We start from the raw sequence: 21,655 nt of genomic DNA, 5'->3' as shown, positions 1-21,655 counted from the left end.
GACAGTATACGTTGTCTGCCTGAAAAACACTCCATATCTGTGCTCAGTGTGCTGCTTTATTGTGGGGACTGGGGACCACCAGTATAATATTATATAGGAGGAGTACAGTGCAGAGTTTTGCTGACCAGTGACCACCAGTATACGTTGTCTGCCTGAAAAACACTCCATATCTGTGCTGCATTGTAGACAGTATATAGTAGGAGTACAGTGCATAATTTTGCTGACCACCAGTATATAATATATAGGAGTACGGTACAGAAGGCCACTGCTGTACCTACCTCTGTGTCGTCAAGTATACTATCCATCCATACCTGTGGTGCATTTCAGTTTTGCACAGTTTGCTGACCACCAGTATATAATATATAGCATTACGGTACAGTAGGCCACTGCTGTACCTACCTCTGTGTCGTCAAATATACTATCCATCTACATTCTATACCTGTGGTGCATTTTAGTTTTGCAGTTTGCTGACACAGTGACCACTAGTATATATAGCAGTACGGTACGGAAGGCCACTGCTGTACCTACCTCTGTGTCGTCAAGTATACTATCCATCTACATTCTATACCTGTGGTGCATTTTAGTTTTGCAGTTTGTTGACACAGTGACCACCAGTATATATAGCAGTACGGTACGGAAGGCCACTGCTGTACCTACCTCTGTGTCGTCAAGTATACTATCCATCTACATTCTACACCTGTGGTGCATTTTAGTTTTGCAGTTTGCTGACACAGTGACCACCAGTATATATAGCAGTACGGTACGGAAGGCCACTGCTGTACCTACCTCTGTGTCGTCATTAAGTATACTATCCATCTACATTCTATACCTGTGGTGCATTTTAGTTTTGCAGTTTGCTGACACAGTGACCACCAGTATATATAGCAGTATGGTACGGAAGGCCACTGCTGTACCTACCTCTGTGTCGTCAAGTATACTATCCATCTACATTCTATACCTGTGGTGCATTTTAGTTTTGCAGTTTGTTGACACAGTGACCACCAGTATATATAGCAGTACGGTACGGAAGGCCACTGCTGTACCTACCTCTGTGTCGTCAAGTATACTATCCATCTACATTCTATACCTGTGGTGCATTTTAGTTTTGCAGTTTGCTGACACAGTGACCACCAGTATATATAGCAGTACGGTACGGAAGGCCACTGCTGTACCTACCTCTGTGTCGTCATTAAGTATACTATCCATCTACATTCTATACCTGTGGTGCATTTTAGTTTTGCAGTTTGCTGACACAGTGACCACCAGTATATATAGCAGTATGGTACGGAAGGCCACTGCTGTACCTATCTCTGTGTCGTCAAGTATACTATCCATCTAGATTCTATACCTGTGGTGCATTTTAGTTTTGCAGTTTGCTGACAGTGACCACCAGTATATATAGCAGTACGGTACGGAAGGCCACTGCTGTACCTACCTGTGTGTCGTCAAGTATACTATCCATCTAGATTCTATACCTGTGGTGCATTTTAGTTTTGCAGTTTGTTGACAGTGACCACCAGTATATATAGCAGTACGGTACGGAAGGCCACTGCTGTACCTACCACTGTGTCATCAAGTATACTATCCATCTAGATTCTATACCTGTGGTGCATTTCAGTTGTGCAGTTTGCTGACACAGTGACCACCAGTATATATAGCAGTACGGTACGGAAGGCCACTGCTGTACCTACTTCTGTGTTGTCAAGTATACTATCCATCTAGATTCTATACCTGTGGTGCATTTTAGTTTTGCAGTTTGCTGACAGTGACCACCAGTATATATAGCAGTACGGTACGGTAGGCCACTGCTGTACCTACCTCTGTGTCGTCAAGTATACTATCCATCTACATTCTATACCTGTGGTGCATTTTAGTTTTGCAGTTTGCTGACAGTGACCACCAGTATACATAGCAGTACGGTACGGTAGGCCACTGCTGTACCTACCTCTGTGTCGTCAAGTATACTATCCATCTAGATTCTATACCTGTGGTGCATTTCAGTTGTGCAGTTTGCTGACACAGTGACCACCAGTATATATAGCAGTACGGTACGGAAGGCCACTGCTGTACCTACCTCTGTGTCGTCAACTATACTATCCATCTAGATTCTATACCTGTGGTGCATTTTAGTTTTGCAGTTTGCTGACAGTGACCACCAGTATATATAGCAGTACGGTACGGTAGGCCACTGCTGTACCTACCTCTGTGTCGTCAAGTATACTATCCATCTAGATTCTATACCTGTGGTGCATTTTAGTTTTGCAGTTTGCTGACAGTGACCACCAGTATATATAGCAGTACGGTATGGTAGGCCACTGCTGTACCTACCTCTGTGTCGTCAAGTATACTATCCATCTAGATTCTATACCTGTGGTGCATTTTACTTTTGCAGTTTGCTGACAGTGACCACCAGTATATATAGCAGTACGGTACGGTAGGCCACTGCTGTACCTACCTCTGTGTCGTCAAGTATACTATCCATCTAGATTCTATACCTGTGGTGCATTTTAGTTTTGCAGTTTGCTGACAGTGACCACCAGTATATATAGCAGTACGGTATGGTAGGCCACTGCTGTACCTACCTCTGTGTCGTCAAGTATACTATCCATCTAGATTCTATACCTGTGGTGCATTTTAGTTTTGCAGTTTGCTGACAGTGACCACCAGTATATATAGCAGTACGGTACGGAAGGCCACTGCAGTACCTACCTCTGTGTCGTCAAGTATACTATCCATCTAGATTCTATACCTGTGGTGCATTTAACTTTTGCAGTTTGCTGACAGTGACCACCAGTATATATAGCAGTACAGTACGGAAGGCCACTGCTGTACCTACCTCTGTGTCGTCAAGTATACTATCCATCTAGATTCTATACCTGTGGTGCATTTTAGTTTTGCAGTTTGCTGACAGTGACCACCAGTATATATAGCAGTACGGTATGGTAGGCCACTGCTGTACCTACCTCTGTGTCGTCAAGTATACTATTCATCTACATTCTATACCTGTGGTGCATTTCAGTTGTGCGCAGTATATATAGTAGTAGGCCATTGCATTGATACTGGCATATAATTCCACACATTAAAAAATGGAGAACAAAAATGTTGAGGTTAAAATAGGGAAAGATCAAGATCCACTTCCACCTCGTGCTGAAGCTGCTGCCACTAGTCATGGCCGAGACGATGAAATGCCATCAATGTCGTCTGCCAAGGCCGATGCCCAATGTCATAGTAGAGAGCATGTAAAATCCAAAAAACAAAAGTTCAGTAAAATGTCCCAAAAATCAAAATTGAAAACTTGCCAATATGCCATTTACGACACGGAGTGGCAAGGAACGGCTGAGGCCCTGGCCTATGTTCATGGCTATTGGTTCAGATTCACATGAGGATGGAAGCACTCATCCTCTCGCTAGAAAAATGAAAAGACTTAAGCTGGCAAAAGCACAGCAAAGAACTGTGCATTCTTCTAAATCACAAATCCCCAAAGAGAGTCCAATTGTGTCGGTTGCGATGCCTGACCTTCCCAACACTGGACGGGAAGAGCTTGCGCCTTCCACCATTTGCACGCCCCCTGCAAGTGCTGGAAGGAGCACCCGCAGTCCAGTTCCTGATAGTCAAATTGAAGATGTCACTGTTGAAGTACACCAGGATGAGGATATGGGTGTTGCTGGCGCTGGGGAGGAAATTGACAAGGAGGATTCTGATGGTGAGGTGGTTTGTTTAAGTCAGGCACCTGGGGAGACACCTGTTGTCCGTGGGACGAATATGGCCATTGACATGCCTGGTCAAAATACAAAAAAAATCAGCTCTTCGGTGTGGAATTATTTCAACACAAATGCGGACAACAGGTGTCAAGCTGTGTGTTGCCTTTGTCAAGCTGTAATAAGTAGGGGTAAGGACGTTAACCACCTCGGAACATCCTCCCTTATACGTCACCTGCAGCGCATTCATCATAAGTCAGTGACAAGTTCAAAAACTTTGGATGACAGCGGAAGCAGTCCACTGACCAATAAATCCCTTCCTCTTGTAACCAAGCTCCTGCAAACCACACCAACAACTCCCTCAGTGTCAATTTCCTCCTTACCCAGGAAAGCCAATAGTCCTGCAGGCCATGTTACTGGCAAGTCTGACGAGTCCTCTCCTGCCTGGGATTCCTCCGATGCATCCTTGAGTGTAACGCCTACTGCTGCTGGTGCTGCTGTTGTTGCTGCTGGGAGTCGATCGTCAGCCCAGAGGGGAAGTCGGAAGACCACTTGTACTGCTTCCAGTAAGCAATTGACTGTCCAACAGTCCTTTGCGAGGAAGATGAAATATCACAGCAGTCATCCTGCTGCAAAGCAGATAACTCAGGCCTTGGCAGCCTGGGCGGTGAGAAACGTGGTTCCGGTATCCACCGTTAATTCAGAGGCAACTAGAGACTTGATTGAGGTACTGTGTCCCCAGTACCAAATACCATCTAGGTTCCATTTCTCTAGGCAGGCGATACCGAAAATGTACACAGACCTCAGAAAAAGGGTCACCAGTGTCCTAAAAAATGCAGTTGTACCCAATGTCCACTTAACCATTGACATGTGGACAAGTGGAGCAGGGCAGACTCAGGACTATATGACTGTGACAGCCCATTGGGTAGATGTATTGCCTCCCGCAGCAAGAACAGCAGCGGCGGCACCAGTAGCAGCATCTCGCAAACGCCAACTCGTTCCTAGGCAGGCTACGCTTTGTATCACCGCTTTCCAGAAGAGGCACACAGCTGACAACCTCTTACGGAAACTGAGGAAGATCATCGCAGAATGGCTTACCCCAATTGGACTCTCCTGGGGATTTGTGACATCGGACAACGCCAGCAATATTGTGCGTGCATTACATCTGGGCAAATTCCAGCACGTCCCATGTTTTGCACATACATTGAATTTGGTGGTGCATAATTATTTAAAAAACGACAGGGGCGTGCAAGAGATGCTGTCGGTGGCCCGAAGAATTACCGGCCACTTTCGGCATTCAGCCACCGCGTGCCGAAGACTGGAGCACCACCAAACATTCCTGAACCTGCCCTGCCATCATCTGAAGCAAGAGGTGGTAACGAGGTGGAATTCAACCCTCTATATGCTTCAGAGGATGGAGGAGCAGCAAAAGGCCATTCAAGCCTATACATCTGGCCACGATATAGGCAAAGGAGGGGGAATGCACCTGACTCAAGCGCAGTGGAGAATGATTTCAACGTTGTGCAAGGTTCTGCAACCCTTTGAACTTGCTACACGTGAAGTCAGTTCAGACACTGCCAGCCTGAGTCAGGTCATTCCCCTCATCAGGTTTTTGCAGAAGAAGCTGGAGACATTGAAGGAGGAGCTAAAACAGAGCGATTCCGCTAGGCATGTGGGACTTGTGGATGGAGCTCTTAATTCGCTTAACCAGGATTCACGGGTGGTCAATCTGTTGAAATCAGAGCACTACATTTTGGCCACCGTGCTCGATCCTAGATTTAAAACCTACGTTGTATCTCTCTTTCCGGCAGACACAAGTCTGCAGAGGTTCAAAGACCTGCTGGTGAGAAAATTGTCAAGTCAAGCGGAACGTGACCCGTCAACATCTCCTCCTTCACATTCTCCCGCAACTGGGGGTGCGAGGAAAAGGCTAAGAATTCTGAGCCCACCCGCTGGCGGTGATGCAGGGCAGTCTGGAGCGAGTGCTGACATCTGGTCCGGACTGAAGGACCTGCCAACAATTACTGACATGTCGTCTACTGTCACTGCATATGATTCTCTCACCATTGAAAGAATGGTGGAGGATTATATGAGTGACCGCATCCAAGTAGGCACGTCAGACAGTCCGTACGTATACTGGCAGGAAAAAGAGGCAATTTGGAGGCCCTTGAACAAACTGGCTTTATTCTACCTAAGTTGCCCTCCCTCCAGTGTGTTCTCCGAAAGAGTGTTTAGTGCAGCCGCTCACCTTGTCAGCAATCGGCGTACGAGGTTACTTCCAGAAAATGTGGAGAAGATGATGTTCATCAAAATGAATTATAATCAATTCCTCCGTGGAGACATTCACGAGCAGCAATTGCCTCCACAAAGTACACAGGGACCTGAGATGGTGGATTCCAGTGGGGACGAATTAATAATCTGTGAGGAGGGGGGATGTACACAGTGAAAGGGGTGAGGAATCGGAGGAAGATGATGAGGTGGACATCTTGCCTCTGTAGAGCCAGTTTGTGCAAGGAGAGATTGATTGCTTCTTTTTTTGGTGGGGGCCCAAACCAACCAGTCATTTCAGTCACAGTCGTGTGGCAGACCCTGTCGCTGAAATGATGGGTTCGTTAAAGTGTGCATGTCCTGTTTATACAACATAAGGGTGGATGGGAGGGCCCAAGGACAATTCCATCTTGCACCTCTTTTTTCTTTCATTTTTCTTTGCATCATGTGCTGTTTGGGGACAATTTTTTTGAAGTGCCATCCTGCCTGACACTGCAGTGCCACTCCTAGATGGGCCAGGTGTTTGTGTCGGCCACTTGTGTCGCTTAGCTTAGTCACACAGCGACCTTGGGGCGCCTCTTTTTTTCTTTGCATCATATGCTGTTTGAGGACTATTTTTTTGAAGTGCCATCCTGCCTGACACTGCAGTGCCACTCCTAGATGGGCCAGGTGTTTGTGTCGGCCACTTGTGTCGCTTAGCTTAGTCACACAGCGACCTTGGTGTGCCTCTTTTTTTCTTTGCATCATGTGCTGTTTGGGGACTATTTTTTTGAAGTGCCATCCTGTCTGACACTGCAATGCCACTCCTAGATGGGCCTGGTGTTTGTGTCGGCCTCTTGGGTCGCTTAGCTTAGTCACACAGCTACCTCATTGCGCCTCTTTTTTTCTTTGCATCATGTGCTGTTTGGGGACTATTTTTTTGAAGTGCCATCCTGTCTGACACTGCAGTGTCACTCCTAGATGGGCCAGGTGTCTGTGTCGGCCACTTGTGTCGCTTAGCTTAGCCATCCAGCGACCTCGGTGCAAATTTTAGGACTAAAAATAATATTGTGAGGTGTGAGGTGTTCAGAATGGACTGAAAATGAGTGGAAATTATGGTTATTGAGGTTAATAATACTATGGGATCAAAATGACCCCCAAATTCTATGATTTAAGCTGTTTTGAGGGTTTTTTGTAAAAAAACACCCGAATCCGACAAAACATTTTCAGGGAGGTTTTGCCTTAGGTGCCACTCCTAGATAGGCCAGGTGTTTGTGTCGGCCACTTGTGTCGCTTAGCTTAGTCACACAGCGACCTCATTGCGCCTCTTTTTTTCTTTGCATCATTTGCTGTTTGGGGACAATTTTTTTAATCTGCCATCCTGTCTGACACTGCAGTGCCACTCCTAGATGGGCCAGGTGTTTGTGTCAGCCACTTGGGTCGCTTAGCTTAGTCACACAGCGACCTTGGTGCGCCTCTTTTTTTCTTTGCATCATGTGCTGTTTGGGGACAATTTTTTTGAAGTGCCATCCTGCCTGACACTGCAGTGCCACTCCTAGATGGGCCAGGTGTTTGTGTCGGCCACTTGGGTCGCTTAGCTTAGCCATCCAGCGACCTCGGTGCAAATTTTAGGACTAAAAATAATATTGTGAGGTGTGAGGTGTTCAGAATAGACTGAAAATGAGTGTAAATTATGGTTATTGAGGTTAATAATACCATGGGATCAAAATTACCCCCAAATTCTATGATTTAAGCTGTTTTTTAGGGTTTTTTGTAAAAAAAAAACGAATCCAAAACACACCCGAATCCGACAAAAAATTTTCAGGGAGGTTTTGCCAAAACGCGTCCGAATCCAAAACACGGCCGCGGAACCGAATCCAAAACCAAAACACAAAACCCAAAAAATGTCCGGTGCACATCACTAATCTCAATATGTAGAGTTTGGAGCAGAGAAGGGAAAGCTGCCAGCTACGGGACTGGAGAGGAGGGGGCTCACACCCGGAGACTGCACACGGGTCCACTCCTCTCCAGATACACCCCTGGACATAATAGACACTTTCAAATATAATAAAGGTTTTAACAAAGTCCAGGAGGGAAACATTCTTCAAATAAAGAGAAGCAACAGGACACAAGGACATGTACTGAGACTGGGGGAAGGGGTGGTTCAGGGGAAATATGAGGAAAAATTACTTCACAGAAAGGGTAGTGGACAAGTGGAATAGACTCCCATCAGAGGTGGTAGAGGCTAAGATAGTAGAGCAATTTAAACATGCATGGGATAGACATAAGGATATCCTAAGAAAGAAAAAAGGATCAAATAAGGTTTGAGATAAAAATATGGTAAAAAAAAAGGGGCAGACTAGATGGGCCAAGTGGTTCTTATCTGCTGTCAAATTCTATGTTTCTATCAATACAAGAACAGCCACTATGTAAGGAAATTAATTATGAGGACCATGATAAGGAGATTCTTTGACTGCAGTCACTTGAATGCTTTCTGCATTGTAACATGGTCATAAGGACAAACGTTGTGTTGAAGGGCAATTACAAGGATGCGCTCTGTATCATATAGTGATAACTAGGGGACCCTCTGTATTGGATTTTGTGCATTAGGCAGCTCTCTCTAGAGCAATGGCTGCCACTAGGAAATTTATGTATTGCTTATCTATCACTAATACTGGTTAAATTATAATACAAATATTTAATGTATTAATATGTTTAATTGTTGAATTATTGATGCTAGTGTTTACAAGTACTGTAATTCCTGTATAGTTATACAGTATTTAAAAAAAATACTTTTTTTAATATATATATTTTTATTGAAGCAATGTATAACTATAAATCATAGTATATTGAAACATAATGCAGCATAAAGCCTAACATGATGGAATACAACAGACCAATTAAACATAAGTGTTATATTTATGTTTGGACATATGGTCATTCAGTCACAGAAATAGTATACATAAGTAGGCCCAAATGGTGACAAACAAGTACAAAAGTTACAATTAAATCAGATTGGGACTTAACAAAATAAAGTTTGCTCACCTCTACTTCCCCCCACAATTACATTTAAATTAGAGGGACACCCTCAACCATCTGCAGAAGATACCAGAATGTACTACATAAGGAATTTCAAATATGGTTTTGGTTATCTATGGAAAGAGTCACAATGAAACTCTCCCACATTTAAAAAAAAATTCTCGTTTTTGGCCTCCAGTTCTTGCACTACCTCCCCCCCCATGCCAAACAAAAAAGGTAAAATAATTTAGGATTTATGACCTGCAAAATAGACTTTTGGGCAGCTGCGCTGACCGCCAGTAAAAGTCATCTGCCGCCCTTTGAAATTTGAAGCCCTCTAGGGAAAATGCCAAACAGAGCCTATTCAGGGGTTAAAGCCATAGGGGTATATGCAATAGCGGGCGAAATCGCGGCAATTATCGCCGTTTTTTCAATTCGACCAAATTCGTCAGGTGAATTCCGGAAGGTGGCTTCCGGAATTCACCATATGCAATGAAAAACGGATTCGCCAGAGTCGCGGGCGAAAATCGGCCGATTTGGCGGATTTTGCCGCGATTTTTAAAAACGGGAAAAAATGGGGAAAAACCCGAAAAAAAAATGGCGTGGGGTCCCCCCTCCAAAGCATAACCAGCCTCGGGCTCATCGAGCTGGTCCTGGTTCTAAAAATGCAGGGGAAAAATCGGGCAGGGATCCCCCGTATTTTTAAAACCAGCACCGGGCTCTGCGCCTGATGCTGGTGCCAAAAATACGGGGGACAAAACGAGTAGGGGTCCCCCGTATTTTTAACACCAGCATCGGGCTCCACTAGCTGGACAGATAATGCCACAGCCGGGGGTCACTTTTATGCCGTGCCCTGCGGCCGTGGCATCAAATATCCAACTAGTCACCCCTGGCCGGGGTACCCTGGGGGAGTGGGGACCCCTTCAATCAAGGGGTCCCCCCCCCCCAGCCACCCAAGGGCCAGGGGTGAAGCCCGAGGCTGTCCCCCCCCATCCAATGGGCTGCGGATGGGGGGGCTGATAGCCTTTGTGATAAAAAAAAAGATATTGTTTTTTCCATTAGTACTACAAGTCCCAGCAAGCCTCCCCCGCAAGCTGGTACTTGGAGAACCACAAGTACCAGCATGCGGGAGAAAAACGGGCCCGCTGGTACCTGTAGTACTACTGGGGAAAAAATACCCAAATAAAAACAGGACACACACACCTTGATAGTAAAACTTTATTTCATACACCGACACACACATACTTACCTGTGTTGACACGCCGACTGCAACGATCTCCGACGATCCGAGGGTACCTGTCAAAAAATTATACTCACCTTCCAGCGTCCAGAGGTCCAGAGGTAAATCCACGTACTTTGTAAAAAAACAAACCGAACACCCGCTCCACCGGACTAATGAAAGGGGTCCAATGTTTTCACATTAGAATCCTTTCCCCGAATGCCGGGACATCACGTGACTCCTGTCACTGATGTCCCTTCAGCCAATCAGGAAGCGCTACTGCCGTGGCGCTCACCTGATTGGCTGGACGCCGTCTGTACTCTGACAGCGCCTCGCAAAGCCGCTCCATTACTTTCAATGGTGGGAACTTAGCGGCTAGCGGTGGGGTCACCCGCCGGTCAGCCGCTGACCGGCGGGTGACCTCACCGCTAGCCGCTAAGTTCCCACCATTGAATATAATGGAGGGAGCTGTGCGATGCGCTGTCACAGCGATCAGCCAATCAGGTGAGAGCAACGAAGTTGCGCTTCCTGATTGGCTTAGGGACCTGTCAGTGACAGCTTTCACTGACAGGTCTTATTCGTGGAAAGGTGTCCCATGTGTCAGCATGGGACCCCTTTCAGTCCGTTTTTGGTGCGGGTAAATGCGTTTTATTTTTTTGCCAAGTACGTGGATTTATCTCTGGACCCTGGTTAAGGTGAGTATATTGAACTTTGCTTTTCAGGTATCCGTGGATTCTACAGGGAGAAGAGGACCGATGTCGGCGTGTGAACATAGGTAAGTATGTGTGTGTCGGCAGTGTGTAATAAAGTTTTACTGTCGACGGTGTCTGTGTCCTGTTTTTATTTGGGTATTTTTTTTCCATTAGAACTACAGGTACCAGCGGGCCCGTTTTTCACCCGCATGCTGGTACTTGTGGTTCTCCAAGTACCAGCTTGCAGGGGAGGCTTGCTGGGACTTGTAGTACTAATGGAAAAAACAATATCTTTTTTTTTTAACACAAAGGCTATCAGCCCCCCCATCCGCAGCCCATTGGATGGGGGGGGACAGCCTCGGGCTTCACCCCTGGCCCTTGGGTGGCTGGGGGGGGGGGACCCCTTGATTGAAGGGGTCCCCACTCCCCCAGGGTACCCCGGCCAGGGGTGACTAGTTGGATATTTGATGCCACGGCCGCAGGGCACGGCATAAAAGTGACCCCCGGCTGTGGCATTATCTGTCCAGCTAGTGGAGCCCGATGCTGGTGTTAAAAATACGGGGGACCCCTACTCTTTTTGTCCCCCGTATTTTTGGCACCAGCACCAGGCGCAGAGCCCGGTGCTGGTTTTAAAAATACGGGGGATCCCCTGTCAATTTTTTCCCCGCATTTTTAGAACCAGGACCAGCTCAATGAGCCCGAGGCTGGTTATGCTTTGGAGGGGGGACCCCACGCCATTTTTTTTTCTGATTTTACCGTTCCAGCAATAAAAAAATAAAAAAAAAATAATAATATTTTAAAAAATATAAAAATAATATTTGTGCCTCCCCCCAAAAAAAAAAAAAAACCTAATCCCTTCTAATATAAATAGATCTGCTATTCCCAAAAAAAAAAACACAAAAAAAACCATGTTTAAAATTTTTTTAATTGTTTTCACCCTCCAAAGTGTGGCGGAGTGAAAATCGCGAATTTGCTGTCAAAAAACACTGCAGGCGAATTTCCAAACTTGAATTGAATATGCTGGAGGCGAATTGCAGCATCTGTACCATTGCAGAAAAGGCGAATTCGGAAAAAGGCGAATTGAGAAAAGGCGAATTTTGACGGGCCGTTTTTTTGCGAAAAATGACTGCACTGCATAGGCGAATTGATTTTTGGAGGCGAAAACGGCCCGGAATTCGCCTTTTTTGCCAATTCGCCCGCTATTGCATATACCCCATATAATTAAACAAATGGTCTTGCCATATAATTAAACAAATGGTCTTGGGAGTAATTGAGCACTTGCAACCAGAATTTATGAATTAGCGGACATGACCATAAACAATGAAATATATCGGCCTGTGGCTGGCCACACTTGAAACAGGAGTGGGTTGTAGAAAGCCCAATTAGAAATATCCTATGTGGGGACAGGTAGGATTTGTGCAACATATTGAGAAACATCTCTGTGTACATGGTAGAGGAAAGCATATGACATGATCTGGTGTGAGGTTTTTATAAATCATCAACCTGCAGGCTCAGAAGCTGTGAAGTCCATGTCTGAGGGTCACCTTGAGAAACAGAATATATTAAGAAATGTTGTAGATGTCTATAGGGCACAAAAATCACTTTTCTCCCTATTGTGTGCTGGAGAAAGGTATCCATAATATTTGACCAGTCGGCTTGATAAAAGTGGTGAATGGTTAGACTGGTGTAATGATGGGCCAAGAGAAAAGCTACAGGGTATGCAGTTAGTAGGGGGTACTTCTCAGTTGCCTCCTGGAATGTGAGAGGACATTTAGCTGATACTGTATTTCAACTATCAATCCAGTATTTATTACCCCTCCCATTCTTAAGATGTTGAAAGGGTGCCTAGCATGACCCTCCTGAAAGTCAGGGTTGGACATAAAACAAAGATAGAGGGACCTATGCACATTTAAGTTTTGTCTACAATTTCCTGGGAGGCCAGGGCAACGGGTTCTCTCTCATGTGAGTAGGGACCTTTTGATCATGGAGGTGTAAAAAGGTTATCAAATCTCCCCCCTCCAAAAATCTACTCTCCAGGGAAGTATTACTATAGTCTTCCTAACCATGGAGTCAATCCATGAGATAATGTAAAAGGGTCATCTGGAAATACATTAGGGAAAATAATACCACCATTTGATTTTGGTTGTCCTAATTTCAATAAGACAATACATGGCCTTTTTACTTGCCAAATTAAACAGCAAAAAATAAAATGAGTATCTGTAATATCCTTAGGAGCCAGTGGCAATGGCAAGACCTGCATCAGATACATAAGGCGGGGAAATGTTATCATTTTGATTAAGTTTGCCCTTCCAGTGTATGAAATGTGGAGGGATTTCCAGCTCTCTAGCTCAACAGAAATCTTACCCAACTGATGTAGGAAGTTAAGGTTACAGAGAAGTCTCAGGTTTTTTGGAATTTTAACCCCCAGATGAGTAAAGAGATATGATCGCCAAGACAATGAAACACCATCCACTCCAACGGGACTAGCATTGTCTCTATCCAAACATAATGCAATAGATGGCCCAGTTGACAGCAAATCCAGACACTTCCCTGAATAATTGTTCAGTTATGTGAGCAAATGAGTCAGAGGAGTTGGATATGTATAATAGAATGTCATTTGCAAAGGCAGTTAGTTTTTCTTTTTTGCCAATGGTGATTCCCTTAATGTGTCATTTTGCAGTATACCTAGAAGGAGGTCGATAGCAGTGTGGTTATAGAGAATGTAATTTAACAATTCCACTAGAGTAGGGGCAATATGTGGCTTTAGTATTTTATAGTATTCATTGGAAAAGCCACCAGGACCTGGAATTTTATGTAACTGAAGTTGGGAAATGGCTGCAATAACTTCAAGTGTGATTTCTCCGCCTGTGTTTCCGATTGTGTCTGAGACAGAGGAGGCAAATCTGCTTCCTGAATTAAATTATCATGTTTGACTTGGTCAAAGGTAAGGGCAGACAGAAATGCTTTTTTATCTTTTAAAGTTGTTACTGCTCACATTGAGTACAGATGGCATTAGTAAAGGTGGAAACTTATTGGGGATAACAATTACCATAATGGTTGGAACATTCTAAAATATTGGGTACAAGTGGGCAGAGGCAATGGGATTTTTTCCCCATTGCTAAGGATACTAATAGACAGGAGCCAGGAGCTGTATGATAGCATTTTAGTGTAAACCCCTCGGAGGGTGATACCTGGGTATGATACACCTCCCCCCCTAGTGATGCCTCTGTCTGTGCCCCATGTATGTTGGATATATTTATTTTTACACTGATTTATATTTTGGATATAACCCTCCTAAATCTAAATCTTTCTGCGAAGCAACATGGTTTTGCAAAGGTATGTTGCATGCCTTCTTTTGCTTTCCTCTCAATCTCTCTTCTCACCCTAGCACTTTTAGGGAAGGACTGATCCCTCCTGTAAGCACTTCCACCTGCCTTCCACACATGCATCCCTCCTCACTACCTAAGATGGCTGCAGATGCTGACAGAAGGAAACAGACCTGTCCTAACAGTGTGCTCCCCCTGTGCTTTCGCCCAAACACAAGGGTGAAAACTAGGGACAGGCAAGAGAGACTGACAGGGGGAGAAAGGGCAGGGAATTGAGATTAGCAAAACTGACATTAGGGACAGAGCTAAAAGAGATTGGAGGGGTTGAGGGGACAGTGATGAGAGAAAGGGTACAGTTGTGGTGGACAGCTATGAGAGAAACAGTGATAGGGGGATGAGGGGGACAGAGATTAGATATGGGGACAAGGGGTGGTAGGAAGATGGAGATAAGAGATGAAGGGCAAGGGTGACAGAGATGAGTCAGGATAAAAGGGACAGAGATAAGATACAGCATGATAGGAGTGATGGAGAGAGAAGTGAAGAAAGTGTGAAAGGGGTGACAAATTTAAGAGACAAGAAGATGTGAAGTAAACAAGAGTTAAAGGGTAAAGAAAACCTTGTAACACCCGACATGATAACCAGCAATCCATCTTATTCTAGAATACTAAGATAATAATAATGGCACAAAAGTTGTTAACCATTGAGATTATGGAAAGTCCTTTTATTCTTTTTAATACATTAGAATTTCCTCATTTTACTATTGTGTTTTATTTTTTACACTTGTACGTTTGTTATACTATTTCATTCTGAGAAGTAATCTTTTCTTGGTAATTATTATAATTATTATTATTATTATATTTTCTTAATTATAAGTTAATAATAGTATGCTTAATGTGATTGCAGTATGCTTGTTATGTTGACTGCTTATTACAGTTGGTTTACAATTAAGTAATTAACATAAAAAAACAAAGCTTGGGCTGCAAAGCTCAAACCTAAACCTTTTATATATCATTAGGCTGGCTGGGGATATCTGTTCAAAAATAAAAGGATTTTTTATTTTGTTTTTTCTTAGGTAACTAAAGCTATAAAAATGTTTTTGACAAGAGATTGATGCATTATAAACACATAAACATAGTTCTGGAAAACTACGTCCAGATATGAAGTAGTTCATTTGGAAGTCAGATTATAAGAATCATAAATATATGGTTGTAATGTTTTATGCTGTTAAGTCAAGAGTTCTGTCTGTTATCAATTTTACAACAATAGAATTTTTTCTCTATTTTATTTGTTTGGAACCAGTGCATCTTCAAAGTGATTCTACAAAACCAGCTAGGTTTCACTCCATGGTATCTCTTGTTCTTGTTGCTCAGGAAGCTGGGCTCAGGATTATTAGCTAAATTCAACACTATTAGGTAATTAGTGCCAGCAGTGATACCTACTGTTTGCTGCCAAATGAAAAGTTACAGCCCATTGAGACAGAGGAAGAGATACAACAGCTGCAACTCCAACAATAAAACCAGCATGCCCTAACATTCCAACTATCTCAGAAAGTCCATGCTTTGGACATTTTTATTTTCTTTTATACAGCATAATTTACCTCTTTGGCTGGATCAGTTATTATCAAAGGTTACTATTTAAAAACAGTTGTGTTTGAGGATCTGGGTTAGAAAATATTGAGCTAAAGCATTGTCTATAACCTTAGTGAAAAAGGTTGTATTATATTTTAATGCTTTGTGAATTTTGTATTTGCAGGTCGCTAATTTGCTGAGACTCTTCCATATTCCTCAAATAAGCTATGCTTCCACCAGTGCCAAACTTAGTGACAAGTCACGTTATGACTACTTTGCAAGAACAGTGCCACCAGACTTCTATCAGGCAAAAGCGATGGCTGAAATTTTACGTTTCTTTAATTGGACATATGTGTCTACTGTTGCCTCTGAAGGAGATTATGGGGAGACAGGAATTGAAGCGTTTGAACAAGAAGCAAGAATGAGAAACATTTGCATTGCCACTTCTGAAAAAGTTGGGAGATCAAATATTAAAAAGTCATATGACAATGCAATAAGAGAACTATTACAAAAGCCAAATGCAAAAGTTGTGGTTCTTTTCATGCGGAGTGATGATACCAGAGAACTTCTGGCTGCTGCCAACAGGTTTAATGCTTCTTTTACTTGGATTGCCAGTGATGGGTGGGGAGCTCAAGAAAGTATTGTTAAAGGCAACGAACACATAGCATATGGGGCAATTACTTTAGAACTTGCTTCACATCCTGTTAAAGAATTTGACAAGTACTTTAAAAGCCTTAACCCCAACAATAATCATCGCAATCCATGGTTTAGGGATTTTTGGCAACAAAAATTTCAATGTAGCCTGCACAACAAAACAGAAAAACCATGTGACAGGCACCTGAATATCAACAGCTCTAATTATGAACAAGAATCTAAAATTATGTTTGTGGTAAATGCAGTATATGCAATGGCACATGCCCTGCATAAAATGCAACAGGCTCTGTGCTCAAATACCACCCATCTGTGTGATGCCATGAAAACTGTAGATGGTAAGAAACTCTACAAGGATTATTTGCTGAAAGTAAACTTTACAGGTAAGTCTTTAAGAGGGATTATTTGAATTTATGCACTTTATTTGTTTGTTTTAGCATTAATATGCCTTCTGTCTAAAATTATCTATAATTAAGGTGTAGGATAGGAAACATGAACCTAATGATGACCCAGAGTACAGATGGTAATTAGAAGCTAAGATCTAGCATGTTAACTTGTATCTCGTAATATTTTTAAAATGTATGGAAAAACCAAATGGCAACAGGTGTGTCTAATTTTGAGAAAATCCCTCTGCTATTAAATCATAGATACAGTTATATCATTAGGCAATCATATCCAAAGGCAATAAATAATAATCTGGTCTGATATAAGATTAGACATTGGCACAAACCAAGACTATTAATTGATTCTGCACAGAATATTAGAATCATAAATTACAATTTAAAAAAAAATGTACATATAATATAAAGCCACTGGTATTTATGAGCAAGTAATGATAGCTATTGGTGGTGCTCCCAAAGAGTAATTGTAATGGGTACACAGAGGAAGATTCTACCTTGAAAAGAGGCCAGGCAGACAGAACAAAAAACTTCTGTTTGGGGCACTTTTTTATTCGAAGAGTACTTCCGCCCTATGCCACTACACATGCAGGGCCGTAACTATCGGTGTGCTAGCTGTGCCTTGCACATAATGCACATGCACTGTGCGCACAGTACTGCCAGCAGCACCCACATGGACAAAGAAGAACAGAGAGATGGGTGAGGCCAGAAAATGGAGAAGCAGCTACTCCGGAGGCAGATGTAAGTAGAACACAGACACACACACACATTTTAAAAGGGGGCTCTACCTGGCACAATGTGTAAAAGGGGACTCTACCTGGCATTGTATAAGGGGACTCTACCTGCCATAATGTGTAAAAGGGGGCTCTACCTGGTACAATGTGTAAAAGGGGCTCCACCTGGCGTAAAAGGGGACTCTACCTTGCGTAATGTGTAAAAGGGGGCTCTACTGAGTGCTATGTGTAAAAGGGGGCTTTACCTGGTGCAAAGTATAAAAGGGGGCTCTACCTGTTGCAATGTGTAAAAGGAGCTCTACCTGGCATTGTAAAATGGGACTCTGCCTGGCTTAACATGTAAAAGCTGACTCTACATGGCATAATGTGTAAAGGAGGGCTCTACCTGGCATATTGTGTAAAATGGGACTCTACCTGGCACAATGTGTAAGGGGGCTCTACCTGGTGCAGTGTGTAAAAGGGAGACCTACCTGGTGCACTGTGTAAAAGGGGCCTCTACCTGGTGCAGTGTGTAAAAGGGAGCTCTACTTGATGCAGTGTGTAAAATGGGCTCTACCTGGCATTGTATAAGGGGACTATACCTAGCATAATGTGTAAAAGGGGGCTCTACCTGGCACAATGTGTAAGAGAGGGCTGTACCTAGTGCAATGTGTAAAAGGGGGGCTCTACCTGGCGCAGTGTGTAAAAGGGAGCTCTACCTGATGCAGTGTGTAAAAGGGGACTCTACCTAGCATAATGTGTAAAAGGGGGCTCTACCTGGCGCAATGTGTAAAAGGGAGCTCTAACTGGTGTAAAAAAGGACTCTACCTGGTGTAATGTGTAACAGGGGGCTCTAAGTGGCACAGTGTGCAACAGGGGGCTCTATCTGGTGCAATGTATAAAAGTGATCTCTACCTGGTGCAGTGTGTAAAAGGGGGCTCTACCTGTCGCAGTGTGTAAAAGGGAGCTTTACCTGATGCAGTGTGTAAAAGTGGACTCTACCTGGCATAATGTGTAAAAGGAGGATCTATCTGGCGCAGTGTATAAAAGGAAGCTCTACCTTTTGTAAAAGGGGACTCTACCTGGCATAATGTGTAAAAGGGGGCTCTATCTGGTGCAATGTGTAAAAGAGGGCTCTGCCTGGTATAAAAGGGCACTCTACAAGAAACTGCCTATCATGATCCTGGCTGTCACAATTCCGAATGCCGGAATCCTGACAGTGGGTTAAATGCCGGTACCACAGTCTTTTCTCCCTCTATGGGTGTCCACAGCACAGTAAAGATTCTGTGGCGAGCGCAGCAAACCACCGTGCCCACAGCGTGGCAAGGGCAGCAAGCCCGTAAGGGTCTTTGTATTGTTCGCCCCGCTGCCGACATACTGGTGGCTGAGAGCCTGCTGTCGGGTTCATGACAGCACGGATCCCAGCCATAGGTAATTAGTATGTATTCCCTGAGAGGAACCTATTCTACCCAGATTAAGACTACGTAGTGCACCCAACAAGGCTGCCTCACATGATACCTTTGGTGGGTGGAATATTTAACTCATGGAAGTTATTACCCAAAATGTATGTATCAACCCTACATTACACTTATTATGCGCTCTAGGTTTTGTTTTTTACTTCTGTATTACTTCATTTTTTTGAGTATGTGCTTTGTTTTTTATGCCTGCAAAATGCATTGAGTCCTGTTGGAGAAAGAGCGCTATATAAATAAAATTATTATTATTATTATTATTATTATTATTATTGTTGTTGTTATTATTATGGGGGTATTTATTTAGGCATGGAGAGAGGTAAAGTAGAGAAAAATAAAGCTCTAGCCAATCAGCTCCTAACTGTAATTCTTCAAACACAGCCTGTAAAATGAGAGTTAGGAACTGACTGGTTAGTGCTTTATATCTCTCCACCTTATCTCTCTCTATACTTTACCGATAAATACCGATACCATATTCCCACTAAAATTAAGTCTAATCTATCGCACGATAAAAAGTCATAATAAAATGCAGAGTTGCAGGGTGGTATTTAGCACAGCTTGGTGAGAGATAAAGTACTAGCCAATTTGCTTCTACTTTACATTTTTACAGGCTGTGTTTGAAACATTACAGTTAGGAGCTGATTGGTTAGTATTTTATATCTCACAATTTTATATTTTTTCAAGCTTTGATTAATGAAATACCCTACTAAAAGAGGACAAACATAAGTGTTAATAGTAGTATAACATACGCGCACGCAGGGGGGGGTTCCGAGTAACTAGAAACCCCCCCTGGCCGCCGATCTGTCGGTGCTAGTGGACAATGTTTTGGGGTTTTTTAGAAAGAGAAGCTCACGTTGCTGCAGCTCCCTCCTCGGCTCCACTGTCAGTATCCGAGTGACAGTGAGAAGCTGGCTGCCGGCTGCCTGTAGGGGGAGCTGCAGCAAAGCGCGCAGCTCCTCTCAGGCAGTAGAAGCCAAGGGACTTTGAAACAGAGTCGGGTCAGGCAGTGTCTGCTTTGTTCATCACGCACACACACTGAATCTGCAGCAGCCAGGTGCATCTACTACATACTGTATGTCAGGGATTGAAGGAGGGGGCACTCTGAAAATAAATTGCTGCAGTGATTGGTGCAGCATGTACCTCCCCCAGCCAGCACTGTTTATGCAAGAAGCATGTCATGTGTATAGGTGCTGGGGGCTGTGCTTCCTGTTATTGGGTGTGTGTATATGTACTGTGTGCATGTATATTGTGTGTGTGTGTATGTATGTATGTATGTATGTATGTGTGCATGTACTGTATATTGTGTGTGTATATATGTGTGCTGTGTGCATGTATACTATGTTTATGTATGTATGCATGTAAGCTGTGTTTATGTATGTGTGCATGTATACTGTGTGTCTATGCTGTACAGTATGTATACTGTGTGTGCATGTATATTGTGTGTCTATGCATGTATGTGTGGTGTGTGCATGTATACTGTGTGTCTCTGCATGTATGTATGCTGCTTGAATGTATGCTGTGCAAGTACGTATGCTGTGTGCATGTATGTATGTATGCTGTGTTTGTAAGTATGCTACTGTACAGTATGTATGTGTGTGTATGTATGTCTATGTACACAGATGTACTGTATGTGTGTGTGTATATATATATATATATGTGTGTGTGTTTACATACTGTGCTGTGTGTATGCATGTGTGTACCTATATATATATATATATCTTCAGAACCCCCCCCCCCCCCCATGAAAATCCTGCGTTTGCCACTGTATAATAATAGCCTCAAATATAGTATGTAATGCACAACTTAAACTAATTATACAATTAAAGCTATTAAACTACTCATTTTACTGTAGTGAAATAAGTGTTGCTGGCCAGTATATGTCTCATAGCCTTGTACTAATGAGCATTCATTCATGAGATACTGAACATCTGCTTTTTTATTAAAAACAAAACCTGGTGTACATGATTCCAGCACCAGAGTTGTTGACACATTGGGGTAAATTTACTAAGGTCCCGATTTTGACCGAGATGCCGTTTTTTCATCAAAGTGTCATCTCGGTAATTTACTAAACTCAAATCACGGCAGTGATGAGGGCATTCGTAATATTTGGAAGTCCTAGGAAAAAAATCACGAATGAATACACCATCGGTCAAAACGCGGCTGTTTAAGTATGAATCTCGGTCATTTACTAAGAAGTGCAAAGCAAAAAAAAAAAAAACACTGCCGTGAAAAATTACAACTCGTAAAAAAGTGCTTAAAAAAAACAGACCTGCTTTTTTTATTCGTGATTGGATAGGCATGCACGGATCCATGAGATCCGTGCATGTATATCAGTGGGAAGGGGTGGGAAAGTGATTATTTTCTCCAAAAAAATTGCGTGGGGTCCCCCCTCCTAAGCATAACCAGCCTCGGGCTCTTTGAGCCGATCCTGGTTGCAGAAATATGGGGGGGGAAATGACAGGGGTTCCCCCATATTTAAGCAACCAGCATCGGGCTCTGCGCCTGGTCCTGGTTCCAAAAATACGGGGGACAAAAAGAGTAGGGGTCCCCCGTATTTTTAAAACCAGCACCGGGCTCCACTAGCTGGACAGATAATGCCACAGCCGGGGGTCACTTTTATATAGTGCCCTGCGGCCGTGGCATCAAAAATCCA

General features: G+C 43.4%; 1 protein-coding gene across 1 annotated transcript in view; it reads left to right on the top strand.

Moving 5' to 3' along the window:
- The window catches only part of GRM3 (glutamate metabotropic receptor 3), a 522,963-nt gene that overhangs the window by 283,205 nt on the left and 218,103 nt on the right, over nt 1-21,655 (top strand). Inside the window, exon 3 of the mRNA XM_063926928.1 lies at nt 15,953-16,802. Within this exon, the coding sequence (XP_063782998.1) occupies nt 15,953-16,802 (850 nt within the window). The remainder of the gene's footprint in view (nt 1-15,952; nt 16,803-21,655) is intronic.

The sequence above is a fragment of the Pseudophryne corroboree genome, chromosome 6 (genome assembly GCF_028390025.1).
Source record: "Pseudophryne corroboree isolate aPseCor3 chromosome 6, aPseCor3.hap2, whole genome shotgun sequence".
NCBI lineage: Eukaryota > Metazoa > Chordata > Amphibia > Anura > Myobatrachidae > Pseudophryne > Pseudophryne corroboree.
The sequence above is the reverse complement of the archived record's forward strand: the minus strand, read 5'-3'. Positions and strand labels throughout refer to the sequence as shown.